Source organism: Microtus oregoni, unplaced genomic scaffold (genome assembly GCF_018167655.1).
Source record: "Microtus oregoni isolate MIOR12 unplaced genomic scaffold, Mior012 000046F_ref0000063, whole genome shotgun sequence".
NCBI lineage: Eukaryota > Metazoa > Chordata > Mammalia > Rodentia > Cricetidae > Microtus > Microtus oregoni.
In genome coordinates, this window is record NW_024543220.1 from 17,667,127 (window position 1) to 17,681,303 (window position 14,177).

At 50.4% G+C, this 14,177-nt stretch overlaps 2 protein-coding genes across 9 annotated transcripts in view; both read right to left on the minus strand.

Moving 5' to 3' along the window:
* The window catches only part of Tspear (thrombospondin type laminin G domain and EAR repeats), a 157,455-nt gene that overhangs the window by 27,134 nt on the left and 116,144 nt on the right, over positions 1 to 14,177 (minus strand). The gene's annotated exons all lie outside the window — the stretch shown is intronic.
* Positions 4,844 to 14,033, minus strand: LOC121435201 (keratin-associated protein 10-2-like). 8 transcript variants are annotated; one of them, XM_041634304.1, is made up of 4 exons: positions 13,948 to 14,033; positions 13,567 to 13,851; positions 4,994 to 5,363; positions 4,844 to 4,885 (listed from the first exon to the last, which is right to left on the minus strand). In XM_041634304.1, the coding sequence occupies exons 1-4, from the start codon at positions 14,031 to 14,033 to the stop codon at positions 4,844 to 4,846; spliced, it is 783 nt and encodes a 260-aa protein (XP_041490238.1). The 8 variants fall into 8 exon arrangements, with proteins under 8 accessions (XP_041490238.1, XP_041490237.1, XP_041490239.1 ...); XM_041634303.1 differs by having other exon boundaries at positions 4,844 to 5,275; positions 13,569 to 13,828; positions 13,934 to 14,033; XM_041634305.1 differs by lacking the exons at positions 13,567 to 13,851; positions 13,948 to 14,033 and adding an exon at positions 5,586 to 5,701 and having other exon boundaries at positions 4,844 to 5,171; positions 5,256 to 5,534.

The following is a 14,177-nucleotide window of genomic DNA, read 5'->3' on the forward strand; positions in this document are numbered from 1 at the left end:
CTGGGCCACGAGAACAGGTGAATTCTGGGAAGAGGAAAGAGTCAGTCTGCAGTGGTCACCCAGACAGAGAGGAAGCAAATGAGAAAGGTACCAAGTCACGTGACTAACACAGACAAGAATAATTGGTGAGGTTGTAGGATGTAAGAATTAGTTAATAAGAAGCCTGAGCTACTAGGCCAACCAGTTTATAACTAATGGAGACCTCTGAGTGTTTAATTGGGTCTGAACTGCTGTGGTACTGGGTGGGATAGAAACCTCTGTCAACATTATTATATCAATACAATGTATTATATTAATTGATTTTTCAAATATTAAACCAATGTTGTATTCCAGAGATAAAACCCACTTAGCCACAGTATTAAGCAGCTTCTATTGCTGTGACAGAATGCCAGAGGCAAATCGCTTATAAAGAGGAAAGGTTACTTGGCTCCTAGTTTTGGGAGTGTCACTGTATCTTAGTGATGTTTCTGTTGCTGTCATAAAACAGCCAAGGCAATTTAAAGAAGAAAGAGTTTCTGTAGGCCTATGCTTCGACGGGGCTGAGAGGCCACCATGGTGGAGAAGTGATTGGTAGAGAGGCTGCTGTGGTAGCTGGGGTTGCAAGCTGGGAGCTCACATCTTAAACCACCAGCATGAAGCTGAGAGAAAGTGACCATGAAACCTGTCTCCACTGACATGCCTCCTCCCACAAAGCCACACTTCCTGCTTCTCCCCAAACAGTGCCACCAACTGGGAACCACATGTTCAAATCCCGGAGCCTACGGGAGATATCTCATTCAAGTCCTTACACATCACATGACTGCTTGTCTCGATGCCTGCAGGCCTGCATCAGGCAGTATGCAGGGTGGGAAATGCAACAGGAATCTGCTTACTTGTGGTGGCTAGGAGGGGAAGAAGATGGCATAAGGTCCCAAGGTCCCCTCCAAAGGCATGCTCCGATGTCCTAGTGTGCTTTCTGCTGCAAGACCAAAAGCAACTTGGGGAGGAAAGGGTTTATAGTTCATTTTACTACACCACATCCCGGCCATCATCAAAGGAAGTCAGGGCAGGAACTGAAGCCAAGCCCACAGGAGACCACCACTCATCTGCTCAGCCTGCTTTCTTAAATACCCTAGGATCACCTGTGCGGGGGTGGTGCCTGCCCACCGGGAGCACCATGTATACTGGGCTGGGCCCTCTTACATCAATCATTAATCAAGAAACCATCCCGCAGACTTGTCTATAGGCAGTCTGGTAGAAGCTTTGTCTCAACTGAATTTCCTCTTCTCTGATAACCCTAGCTGCGTCAAGCCAACAAAAGATTAACCGGCATGTCTAACGACCTCACTTCCTTCCATTAGGCCCCACCTCCTACAGACATCATCATTTCCTGACAACCACAGGCTGAGGACCAACCTTCAGCACCTGGGCTCTGGGCACACTGAAGAACTACCGCACCCACGGCACCTGGCTCTGTTTCTGTGATGCTAGATTCCATGGCTGGGGTTTGCTGAGGGCCTGTCTGACAGAGATGTCCGTGTGTAATATGCAAAGGGCCTTTAAAAAACAAAGAAGTGGACTTTAAAATGGGCAGGAGAGCTGGTGAGACCCCTCGCCTAAGGCTCTTGTGTCTCTGGGGATGGCCTCAGAGTGGCTTGAGGTGCGCCACCTCTTTCCAGCTTTCAGAACAGGTCCTGCGGGTTGGTGTTGATGCTTCTTGGTCTGTCTCCACCAGGGTCTTTGTTTTTCTTCCTTGTGCTTGGCTCTGCTCGGTCACTGACCTGAGGCCTTTCTCAGCACGGTATCCACAGCTGTGAGCTTCTCCCATCTCAGGCCTTCTGTTGCCTCTGCACTGTGATGGCCGATGCTGTGGCAACCTGACAGGATTTGGAATCATCTAGGGGACCCTTCTGGGCATGCCAGTGAGGGTGTTTCCAGGGTGGACTAACGGAGGGGGAAAGAGCCACCATGAATGTGGGAGACACCATCCCCCGGGCTGGAATCTTGGACTAAATATCAAAGAGGAAGTGACCCGAGCATGTGCAAGCATTGCTTGCCATTTCCTGACTGCGGACTCAGGTCGCCTCCTCATACCCTGTCACTCTGATTCCCTGCCATGATGGACTGTGTCCTCAAACCCTGAGCTAAAATGAAGCGCTTCTTTCCTTCAGTTGTTTCGGTCATGCATTTTTCACCATCAGAAAAGCAACTAACGACAGGGGCACCAGGGCTCGACAGGGATGGGGGGAGGGGTGAGGGTGGTTGCTCCCCATATCAGACAGAGGCCACCAAGCACATTGCAGAGGACCCTTAAAATCAGCAATCAATCAACCTAACTCAAAAACTGGCAAGAGAACTGGACAGACCCCTTCCCGAAGAAGACACCCAGATGCCAAACAATGCCCACGGTGTAAACTCGGAAAACAGAAGTCACAGGCAGGGTGGGGTGTGTCTGTGATCTCAGCTATTCAGGAGGAGGATCATGAGTTTGAGGACAATTTGTGCTATGTAGAAAAACCAGAGAGAGAGTGAGAGAGAGAGCGCGCGTGCGCACGCGAGAGAATATGAAAGTATGAATGAGAGACTGAATCTGTATGCTTGTAAGAACGCCCCACACTCAAAATATCAACAAGAGATACTGGGGATGAAGGAGGGACAGAAGCTTTCCTTCACTGCTTCTGGGAACGCAGGCTGACTCAGAGGTGCGGAAGAACTCGGTGGGCTCTTACCAAATCAAATACACCTCCAACCATCCAGCACTCCCACTCCCTGGTATGGTCACATCTTCACAGAGATCTCTGAATGGATGTGCACACCGCCACCTTAGTTACAGTGCCAAAAGCTCCACAGAGCCATACGGAGCCCCCGCTGGGAGGAAGAGACCCTGCAGGAAAGGGGAAACCCTGCCAAGGGAGAGAATCTGCCTCCAGAGAAGGGAGTGATTGATGTTCAGCACCAGAGGAAAAGGCCTGTGGAGGGGCATGGACCTGAAGGGGCTTGGAGGGGCATGGAGGATGTGGGAGAATGTAGTAGGACCTGGAGGGGCACAGAGCCCTTCTGATCACCGTTCTAAGTGAGGGGGGAGGCTGTGAAGGAATTACTGGGGGTTGGTGGGCAGGGAGATGTTTGGGGCTGTGACCCCCAGACCCTGAATTTCCTGTAAACAACTTGCTATGCTTGCAGCTGCTCTGAGCAAAGCAACTTGTTTTCCTGTGTTTGCAGGTGCTCTGAGCACGAGACCCTCCGGCGTTCCTGATGGCAGGGGAGTGGTTTCTGGTGGGTTTGACTGGGGCGTGGCTATCAGTTAAGGATCCCTTATAGAAGCTGCCCCTGAACACAATAAAGGAGACATACTTGTTTCAAGGATGACCCATGTCCCCGTCTGTCTCTGTGTGTATGTGTTTAAATCTCTAACCCCTTTCCCGGCTTGCGTACCATCCTGTAGTGCAGGTGCCACAGGGAGACTCCACAGGACACCAGAGGACACTCAGGACAGCAAAGACCCTGCAGTGATGGGGATGTGTGTGCCATCCAAAACCTTAGCATGTCTGATACCAAGAGCGGAGCTGGCGACAAAGCCAGGTCCCTGAGCTCGACTCTGCGGGACAGGACTTCTGCCCGCTGCTCCAACTTGCTCCTTTCCTCCTGTGACTTTATCCCAGCCCCTGCGACTGTGAATCCCACCCCTAACACATCAGTGCCCCTCTTCCACACAGCGCTCCTCTGAGCTGTCCCTCTCTGTTTCTCTTTCTTTCTTTTTTTTTAAAAGATTTATTTATTTATCATGTATACAACATTCTGCCTTGATGTATGCTCGCATGCCAGAGCAGGGTGCCAGATCTCAGTACAGATGGTTGTGAGCCACCATGTGGTTGCTGGGAATTGAACTCAGGACTCTGGAAGAGCAGCCAGTGCTCTTAACCTCTGAGCCATCTCTCCAGCCCTCTGGTTCTCTTTCTTTAAACACGCTCCCGTCTTTGCTCAGTTGCTCCATCTCTCTCTAATGTCTTGGCTGTGTGGGATAGGGGAGGCTAGTGAATCCCCACCCATTGATTGATCTATTGGCCACCTTTTCCCGCCTTGGGAGTTTACTAAACTGAATGACTCTTTAGCTGGATGCTGTGTTTCTGTGCTCACTCAAGCTCTGTCTGGATGGGCCGGGTGCCGGCAGGCTGGTCACTTGGGACCCAGTTAGGTATTCTGAAGGTAAATTAGGTCAGGTTGCTTCTCTGGCTCCCTTCAGAGGAATTCCCCTCAGGGCAGTACTCCAGGTGCTAAAGACAGGCTTCATGCCCAGCTGATGCTCTGGCTATGGATTCTACTATTTCCTGGGGACCCCTTGCCCAGCAGCAGCTTCTCTTGGCCTTCTCTGTGGGTGTGTCTGAGACCATCACCCACTGGATACTGGGAGCCCTCTGTGGATGCTTGCACACCCTTTCCAGATATGGGGGCCTGTCATGGCAGGATCTTTTTTCCGCTTTGTACAAAACCTGCCACTGAGCTCCACTGGCCACACCTAGGGCAGGTGACCAACGTCTCTCACTATTGCAGGGCCACCTCCCCCCCGCCCTCCCGGACAATCATAGCCTGCAGAGACTGACATGGACTTAAACCACACTTGTCACAGCATGAGAGGAGATCCAGGCAGTTAGAAGAGTTTATTGATGTTCTGAAGGGCTAATGCCAAGACAAGTGACCAGAGCTGAGGGAAGTAAAGAGGGACAATGGCCCAGGTGGAGTTCCTGGGAGGCAAAAGGTCAGGTCAGGTCAGTGTAGGGAACAAGTTGGACCTCTGTCCTGGAGAGATGCCACATCAGCAGCTAAGAGAAATTGGGAGGACATGAGCAGGGAATAGACAGATCCATCAGCAGCTGGACTTCTGGCCTGAGGAGAGGCCACAGCAGGCCTGGCTGGAGCAGGCAGGGCGGCAGATCAGGGACATGCTGGAGCAGGGCTTGCAGCAGCTGGGCTGGCAGGAGGAGGCACAGCAGGAGGAGCTGGGCACACAGCAGGCAGGTCTGCACACAGGGCGGCAGATCAGGGACACGCTGGAGCAGGGCTTGCAGCAGAGAGGCTTGCAGCAGACAGGCACACAGCAGGAGGATTGACAGCATGAGGGCTGGCAGCATGAGGAGGATCCAGAGCAGATGGGTGTGCAGCAGACAGGCTTGCAGCACAGGGTCATGCAACAGGATGGCTGGCAGGGGGAGCAGGTGCCGCAAGCTGGCTGGCAGCTAGACTGCTGGCAGCATGAGGGTGCGCAGGAAGACTGGCAGCAGGGGGTACAGCAGACAGGCTTGCAGCACAGGGTCACACAGGATGGCTGGCAGGGGGAGCAGGTGCAACAAGCTGGCTGGCAGCTAGACTGCTGGCAGCATGAGGAGCCAGAACAGATGGGTGTGCAGCAGACAGGCTTGCAGCAGACAGGCACACAGCAGGAGGATTGACAGCATGAGGGTGCACAGGAGCTAGCACAGACAGATTGGCAGCAGGGGCTGGACCCACAGCTCACTGGGGTGCAGATGAGGGTCAGGCAGGGGGCTGGGGCACAGCAGCTGGGGGCACAGCAGCTGGTCTGGCAACAGCTGGGGACACAGCAGCTGGACTGGCAGCAGCTGGGGGCACAGCAGCTAGGCTCACAGCAGCTCTCTGGGCAGTCATCCACCTGCCAGGAGGAGTTGGTGCAAGCGTCAGAGCAGACAGACATGGTGGAGGCGGCCATGGTGGGGTTGGATGGAGGAGGGTGAGGTGTGAGTGAGTGAGTGTGTTAGTGAGTGTGTGTGTGTGAGGTGCTGGGTTGTCAGCTTTTATACCCCTGTGCTGTTGTCAGACTTGGTCTCCCTTCCTTGTTGGTGTGGCTCATGGTCATCATCAGGGTGTTTGTTTGTGTGTGATGTTGTCAGGCCTGTCTGTTTCCTGCCAGTGAATGATGCTGGGAGCGTTAAGAGAGGCTCTGTGAGCAGTGAGGTTGGGATTTCATTGGTGGGACTTGTCCCAGCCATCCTATGGCTGCAGAGATGTCATCTGGCATTCCTTCTCAAGAAATAGATGGGCTCAACCCAGTACTCCTCCCATAGCCCAGCTCTGGGCGAGAACAGTTGTCACTTCATGACAGTGTCCATGTGGCGTGGGGTGGACCCTTACTAGCCGGTGGGGTGGGGAAAGTGGAGAAGCTGGTTTGACAAGTAAATTTCTGTTTGCAGGCACCAGGAGGCCCAGAGATAGCTGAGACTTGAGGGACCAAATTCCTATCTCGGGAAGAGCCCCTGATGGAGCCTGTGTTACTGTGGATTTTCCTCTTGAGGCACTAACAGAGCTACAGCTCACTGGGAAGGGACCCGGAAGTCGACCAAAGCCTTTAGTGGTCTTAGAACCAGAGGGCAAAGCCCAGAATCCAGGGCCTGCTGAAGCGGAGGGTCTGGGACGCAATGGGCTTTCAGAAGTAAACACTGACCGTGAATGCAGGAGCCTCCCCCAGGAAAAGCAAAGCCGGAACCAGATGGCCTTGCCTGCACCTCAGCTCAAGTGCACATGGTAAGATGCCTACAGACCAGCTGTTTGTCAGAGACACAGTTGTGGTGATACCTTGCTTGTAATCTAATAAATAAAGCTTGCCTGAAGATCAGAAGATGGAGCTAGCCACTAGTTAACCATAAAGTTCTGGAGTACAGACAAACAGGAAGTTATATGGCTGGGCAGAGAGAGGAATATAAGTTTGGGAGGAGACAGGAGCTCGACCTCTTTTCAGTCTGAGGATTTTGTAGAGGTGAGAAGTCTAGCAGCTGGCTGCTCTGCTTCTCTAATCTTTCAACTTTCACCCCCTAATATCTGACTCTGGGTTTTTATTATTAAGACCAATTAGAACTCATGCTACACACGGCCATCACTTCTGATCCAGATAGCAGCACCGGGGACTCAAGGGGTCTTAGATTTTAGTTTTTACACAGTGAATTCTTGTCTTTGGTCAAATGTTACCAGGCATTCTAGGAGACAAGACCAGTTGACCAAGAGTCAAGAGAAGAACAGACAAGAAAGTTAGACATCAGAACAGTCACACATGAACTTAAGGCAACCGATGAGGGCCGGGGACATAGCTTGGTGGCTGACTGGCTAGGATGTACAAAGCCCTGGGTTTGGTCCCCAGCACTACAAAAACAAAGAGGGCAACTGTGAAGAAACACTTCAAAATCAAAAGGGTAACCGTGGTGATGCTCCTGTTTCTCTTCAGATCAAACGAAGCGTGACATATCTTTCAGAAAATTGGGAGAAAGATGGAGATTTTTTTTTTCCCCAGTGGTAACTGGAAGTCCACAAATAAGAACCAAATCCTGGGAGTGAAGAACCTAAAACCTGAACTTTCAGTATGGTGGAATAGATGAACAGCATATCAGACCAAGTCCAAGAGAAGGTTAGCGAAGGGAAGGAGCTGATGGGTGTGATGACTGAATGCAGGGGTGAGGAGGGCTGAAGTCGAGGAAATGGAGCAACAAGCAAAGGGACAGGGTGGGGAGGGAGTGGTTTGGATCCTAGGAGAGACAAAGGGATGGGGCGAGGTGAGGTATTGAAAACAAACAGGAGCTTCAAACTGATGGAAGACGTTGATCCATGAGGACAAACAGAGTGTATTTTAGGTGTGTTTAAAAGAGTTCAGTAAAGCACTACATAGGAATCCACGTGTGTGCACATTGGAGCTGAAAATCAAGGACAGCAGGGTGGGAAGAAGCGACATGACTGACGGATGACTCCTTGATGGGAAGGTGGAGACCAGGAGGCCATGGAAGCATCCTTTCTCATCAGAAAGAAAACAGGGACCACACTAGAACTCTTTGCCCACCGAGAATGCTCTTGGGAGACAAGGGCCAGACACCAGCATCCTCCGTGTTACAGGGGACTCTGAGAAAGCACTGAAGTATTGCCAATGAAGGGCGCGTGGGTAAACCGAGCAACTCCAGACTGTATCGGACAACTCACAGATGGAGTTAGAGGGTCTCAACACACTGTGCTGTTCAAGGAGCAGTATGTCACATGACTGTGCTGGCATCTATGTTCTAGAGTCCCACATCTGTAGCTGCTGTTTAACCACACTGTCCCCTGCTAAGTGGGAGCGGCAGCCAGGAACCAATTGGAGAGAAAAGAGAGGGACAGTGGAGGAATGAAAATTCCATGCATGCGACCCCAAGCATGAAGCAAGGAGGTAAAGGGGACACAGCCAGATATACAGTGGGGTGGTCAGTTTGAGCCTGGCTACAAGGGACACACCGATACCCTACTCTACTAAGCTCTACTAAGAGCTTGAGTGCAAACTCGTTCACGGAGCTTCGTTTTGTATTTCTACGATGACTTGGGAAGCAGTGTGCAACTACATGTGCTTATTGGCACCCTCAGTTCTGCCTTGCTGGAGGGTCTGTCCACACATCCCATGGCAGTATGTGAGACATGACTCTATGACCAAGGCATGTCAGGAAAGGTTACAATGAGGAGATGGTAGTGGTTCAGATGTGAGATGTCCCCACCTGGTCACAGGTTTGAATACTTGGTCCCCAGCGGGTGGTGCCATTTCCGAAGGTTGTAGAAGCTTTAAGAAGCAGAGCCTGGCTGGAGGAAGTGTCACTGGAGGAGAGGGCAGGCCTTGAGGTTTTATAGTGGGTCCTGCTTCCATTCTGTTTCTGGACCAGTTGTCTCATACTCCAGCATATACTTTTGGTTTACAATTTTCTGAAGTAACCTTGTCACATGTACTACGTATCAGAAGTATTCTATCAAGGAAGTGCTTGGGCAGTGATTTGACTGAGTTCCTTCAATGCGTGGTGTGGTTTGGATTTTAAAGGACCCCCAAAGACTTAAAAGATAAGACTTAGTCCCCGACTTGTGGCACTACTAGGATGAGAGGGAATCCTTTAGGGGATGGACTTAGTAGTAGGGTTTGCCTGTGAAGGGACCCTGGCCCTGTGTCCTTCCTCCTGTCTCAGTAAGATGACATTGTACATCTCCCCCACAAGACTGTGAGCCCAACAATTTCTTCCTCCTTATGTTGTTATCTTGGGAGTTTTGTCATGGTCACAAAATTGTTTCCCCCTAAGCTTTGCAGCTGTTGTGTGTTTACCCATGGGGCTCAGCTCCCAGCTGACAGTTTCTGCCCTTCTCCCCTTCCTGTTGCACCTTTACCTCCTGTTTGCTCAAAGGTCAGCCACCAGCGGCATTGTCAGCATGCGCCCCTGCGGTCATGCCTGGGACCTTCTAGACTCCCAGGACTGTTTCAAAGCCCTAATTCCTCGAAGTCTTTGGTTCCCAGCTTGCCTTAACTCTTACCCAGGTGTTCCTCTTTACCCCGGGCAGCAAGGATGGGTCGTTCACACTTAGATGCCTGACTGATCCCTGCCCTGTGTTTAGCAATTTGGAGAAACTGAGACTGGCTCTTCAGGGAGCTTCAGACAGGTGAAGACGGATGCTTACATGTCCAGTTTCCTTTCTATTGCCATGAGAAAATGCTCCTACCAGGAGCAACTTAGGGAAAGGGATCATTCGACTTATAGGTCCAGGTCACAGTCCAACACTGAGGGAAGTCAGACCAGGAACTCAAGCAGGAACCTGAGCAGATAGCACAGAGGAACATAGCCTGCTCATGCTTAGCTAGCTTTATTTATTTATTTATTGAGGTTGTATTATAGTTACATCATTTCCTCTTCCCTTTCCTCTCTCTCTGACACCTCCCATGTACCTTCTGGCTCTCATTCAAATTCATGGTCTCCTTTTCTGTAATTGTTGTTACACACACACACGTTTGTCATCTATCTATCTATCTATCTATCTATCTATCCATTCACCTACCTACCTACCTATCCCTAAATATGTAAATACAACCTGCTCACTTCATATAATACTACTTGTATATAAGCTTTCAGGGCTGACCATTTGGTATTGGATAACCGATTGGTGTGTTCTTCCCTGGGGAAGACTATTTTTCCCACTCTTAGTTCCTTAGTTGCCTGTAGTTCTTTGTGTAGGATCGAGGCCACTTTAGAACATCCATTGGTTTTGTCCTTGTTCAGCTTGTGTTTAGGCAGCAGTGTTAGTGAGACTTCATGGGTGTGGCAGAGACAATCTCACAGCAAACTCCTGTTCCTCTGTCTTACAGTCTTTCCACCCACTCTTCCGCAATCATCCCTGAGCCTTAGATGGAGGAGTGTGTTGGAGATGCATCAGTAGGGACTGGGCTCCACAACTCTGCATTTTGATCAGTTTTCTGTTATTGTCTCTTTCTGTTGCAAAAAAGTTTTCTTGATGAGGGATGAGAACTATAATTATCTGTGGATATAAGGATAAACATTTGGAGTGTATTTAAGGATTAGGCTGGTTTAGACTTCACTAGCCATGGGTATTTGGCTAGGTTTCCAGCCCCAGGCATGGTTTCCCTCTTGTTGAGTGGGTAGCTAGCTCTCTTAAATAACCAGAACCACCTGTCCAGAGAATAGTGCCCTTCTACATCAATTAACAATCAAGATTATCTCCCACGGATATGTTCAATATGATCATATCTCTCATCGGAGACTCCCTCCTCAGATGATTCTAGGCTGTGTCAAGTTGACAGTAAAGCTTCCTCAGAAGGACATCCACTCTGTTCCCATGCACCATTCCCACATAAATTGCACCTGCTGCTCAGGACTGGGCCCAGGAGGGCAGGGTTGGGAGGTGACGGACACAGAGCTCTCCCAGGTGTGAATGGCATTTCCATGCTTCAGTGTCTTGTATGCCAATGGCCGGTGGCCAATGGCCATGTCAGAGGAGAGCAAGTGGCAATTGAAGTTCAGGTGTCAGCTCACCTGATGGGTGAATCTCGGATAGGTCAGGCCCTGTGACCACAGACTCCAGAATGTCTTTTGCTTCTGCTGTGCCCTTACATGTTTGCCGCTGCCATCTTTCTCTGGTATCTGGCATGGTGTGAATGGGTATGGGGAGATCCCCACTGCTGTAATGTAGTGTTTTTATCTCATGGAAACATCCTGTTCTACAGGGCATTTTTTTTTTTTGTTTTTTTGAGACAGGGTTTCTCTGTGGCTTTGGTTCCTGTCCTGGAACTAGCTCTTGTAGACCAGGCTGGCCTCGAACTCACAGAGATCCACCTGCCTCTGCCTCCCGAGTGCTGGGATTAAAGGCGTGCGCCACCACTGCCCGGCTCTACAGGGCATTTTTATCTGTGGATTATTGTGAAGAGGATGTTTAAAGCTACACTGTCTAATTGATAATAATAATGTTAGTTTAAATAGAGTTTTGATGATTAAAAATAAATACAAAGAAATGTCACACAGTTAGGGCCTATGAGTTTCACCCAGGAAGCCACGTAGATCGCAGTTGAGGTCAATGATTGAGGAAAACAATTGAGTCCCTTGGAGACAGGCTGGCTTGAATTCTTTTTAATCTTAATGTTGAAGAATGGATTCACAGGTTTTGATGTGTATCACAGCTGAATCAAAGCCTCAGAATAACTTCAGATTAGATTAGATGTCTGGATAATAGTTTGAGATTAAAAACCCTAGAAGACAATCTAAAGTTCACAAGGACACAGCTGAGTTATAGATTCTTTAGGTTAGGGTCACAAATACAATACTAGCTGACACACTCTCCTTGCTAGGATTGGTTGGTGATCAAAGATGATGATTAACTCCTTGTACCCATTTTTGCCCTCAATCTCCTGATAAAAAAGAAATTGACGAGCGGGTATATTCCCTAAGATTTAAAGTGGAGCTGACTGTTTTACATGTATAGAAGTTTAGGCTTGTGACTCCTTTAAGATTCCTCGTAAAATTACCTTTCAAGGTAAGTAATAAAGTGATTGATTCTTTCTTTGTAACTGCAAAATACAGCCTGACAGCAAAAGAAATGGCTGAGAAAAATACCCTGCTTGCACACTCTGTTCATCTATAACAAGTTACTTACATATAAATATAAGTGGGTTCTTGGGATGACTTTGTTGTAATAATATAAGGAAGATGAAAAACACATTTTCCCATATTCATTATAATTATTCACTTGGAAAATAGATGTGACCACATTTTAATTTCTATATTGCCTAAAAGATTTTTGTTGGGGGTATATAAGCTATAGAATAAAAATAAAGAGACAGAATGCAGAATCAGAATACAAAAGAAGAATAAAGATAAAGAAAAGGTCTGAAGAAACCATCCAGAGAGTGTGTGAGTGTCTTTTCCCTTGCCTCTTCAGATAAAAAGTCTTAGTACACAGACCCTGTGGATTCCCTTTGAGCCCTGCACCACTGGAGGCTGGTCCCCCAGGCAGCAAAACATGGAGGCACCTGTACCTCAGCAAAGGCCTCCATGGGACCTTGTCACATGACACCAAAGTAATGTGTCCATGATGAAGTGGCTTCCGCTGCTCCTGTTGCTAAGTGGACTCAGGAGTCCCTGTAGAGACACTGCCTTCATCTCCCTGACCAGTTCATCCCCTTTGCTCTGCCCCTGTAACTCCAGGAGACAATTCTCCAAGTCCCTCAGCAAAGGGGAGGCCAGATTTGCCCAGATTTGGACATCACATCCTTCCATCTCCTGTGGACACCTCCCCTCACCACTCTAGGGTGCTGTGGTCATTCCAGGCTTATGGCCATGCCCATCCCATGGTACACCATGCCTCGTCCTCCATCTGTAGGTGGGCAGCCTGAGGCATTCTGGTGCTTGCTCAGCCTCCCTGGGGACGTGGGTGGGCAGGAAGACAGGATGCCCAAACTTCCCTACAGTGGACCTTCTCAGTGCTGAGCTGGAGGCCAGAGTCCCCTGCTCTATACCACACACAATGGTGGACACTGCCAGCAGCCTGGGGGGCTTCTCTGCTCTACACCACACACAATGGTGGACACTGGCAGCAGACTGGGGGGCTTATTCAGAGCCCAAGTGCTGCTTAGAGTGGTGACCAGTGTGCAGAGGTTCTGCTGCCCACAAGACCTGGAAGTGGCCAGCAGCAAAAGACAGGCACTTTAGAACATGTCTGATGACTCCCATACCCCACTGCTGCTGATACAGAGAGAGTGGAAGGGCACAGGTCCAGAATCATGTGTAGACCTCACAGAGTCCGGTACAAAGCCCAGAGCCAGATACATAGCCCAGGGGTAGGTAGAGGCTCAGGAGTGGGGTGAAGGCCCCGGAGTCAGGTGCAAGTCCCAGGGACAGGTGTAGAGCCCAGAGCCAGGTGCATGTCCTGGAGCCAGGTGCAGAGACCAGTGAGTGTCAGGTGTAGAGCCCAGAGGCTTCAGAGCCAGTTTTCTGTATGACAGTTACCACGGAGATGGAATGGTACAGAAAAGGTTTTATTGGTGCTCAGAGGCTAAGAATAACACAGCTGATAGCAGGATCAAGCCAGCCAGATTGGAGGTGGGTAAGGTGGGGCAGCCAGCATGTCCAGGATCTGAGTCAGGAGAGTAGCTGGGGGACACTCAGACTCTAGACCTGGGTGGGCTGGTGAAGGAAGGGTGAGGGTGGGTGGGTCCAGAAGGCCCAGCAAGGCCCAGCAGAACCATGGGTCAGGAAAGACAGATGCTAATCAAGTTCTCAGCTAGACAGTCAGCAGCATGAGGAGGAAGCCCCACAGCAGACCGGCTCACAGCAGACAGGTTTGCAGCAGACAGGCACACAGCAGGATGGCTGGCAGGGGGAGCAGGTGCAACAAGCTGGCTGGCAGTCAGAGCAGATGGAGACACAGCAGACTGGCTTGCAGCAGACAGGCACACAGCATGAGGGCTGGCAGCATGAGGGTGTGCAGCAGCTGCTGCAGGCAGATTGGCAGCAGGGGCTGGACCCACAGCTCACTGGGGTGCAGATGAGGGTCAGGCAGGGGGATGGGGTACAGCAGCTGGGGACACAGCAGCTGGGGGCACAGCAGCTGGGCTGGCAGCAGCTGGAGACACAGCAGCTGGGGGCACAGCAGCTGGGCTGGCAGCAGCTGGAGACACAGCAGCTAGGCTCACAGCAGCTCTCTGGGCAGTCATCCACCTGCCAGGAGGAGTTGGTGCAAGCGTCAGAGCAGACGGACATGGTGGAGGCGGCCATGGTGGGTAGGCTGGGAGCTGGGAGTGTATGAGTGTGTTGTGTGAGTGTGTGTGAGTGGTGAGTGTGTGTGAGGTGCTCTGGGCTCTGGGCTTTTATCCCCCAGGTGTGTTTTGCTGCAGGAGGCTCTGCATCCTTCCCCTTCCT

Excerpts from the sequence above, each read along its gene's own strand:
- LOC121435201 (XM_041634297.1), bottom strand. The coding sequence starts at position 5,701 with ATGGCCGCCTCCACCATGTCTGTCTGCTCTGACGCTTGCACCAACTCC. Across the intron at positions 5,550-5,585 it reads TGTGCCCCCAGCTGCTGCCA|CTGCTGTGCCCCCAGCTGCT; the intron begins GTCCAGCTGCTG and ends TTGCCAGACCAG.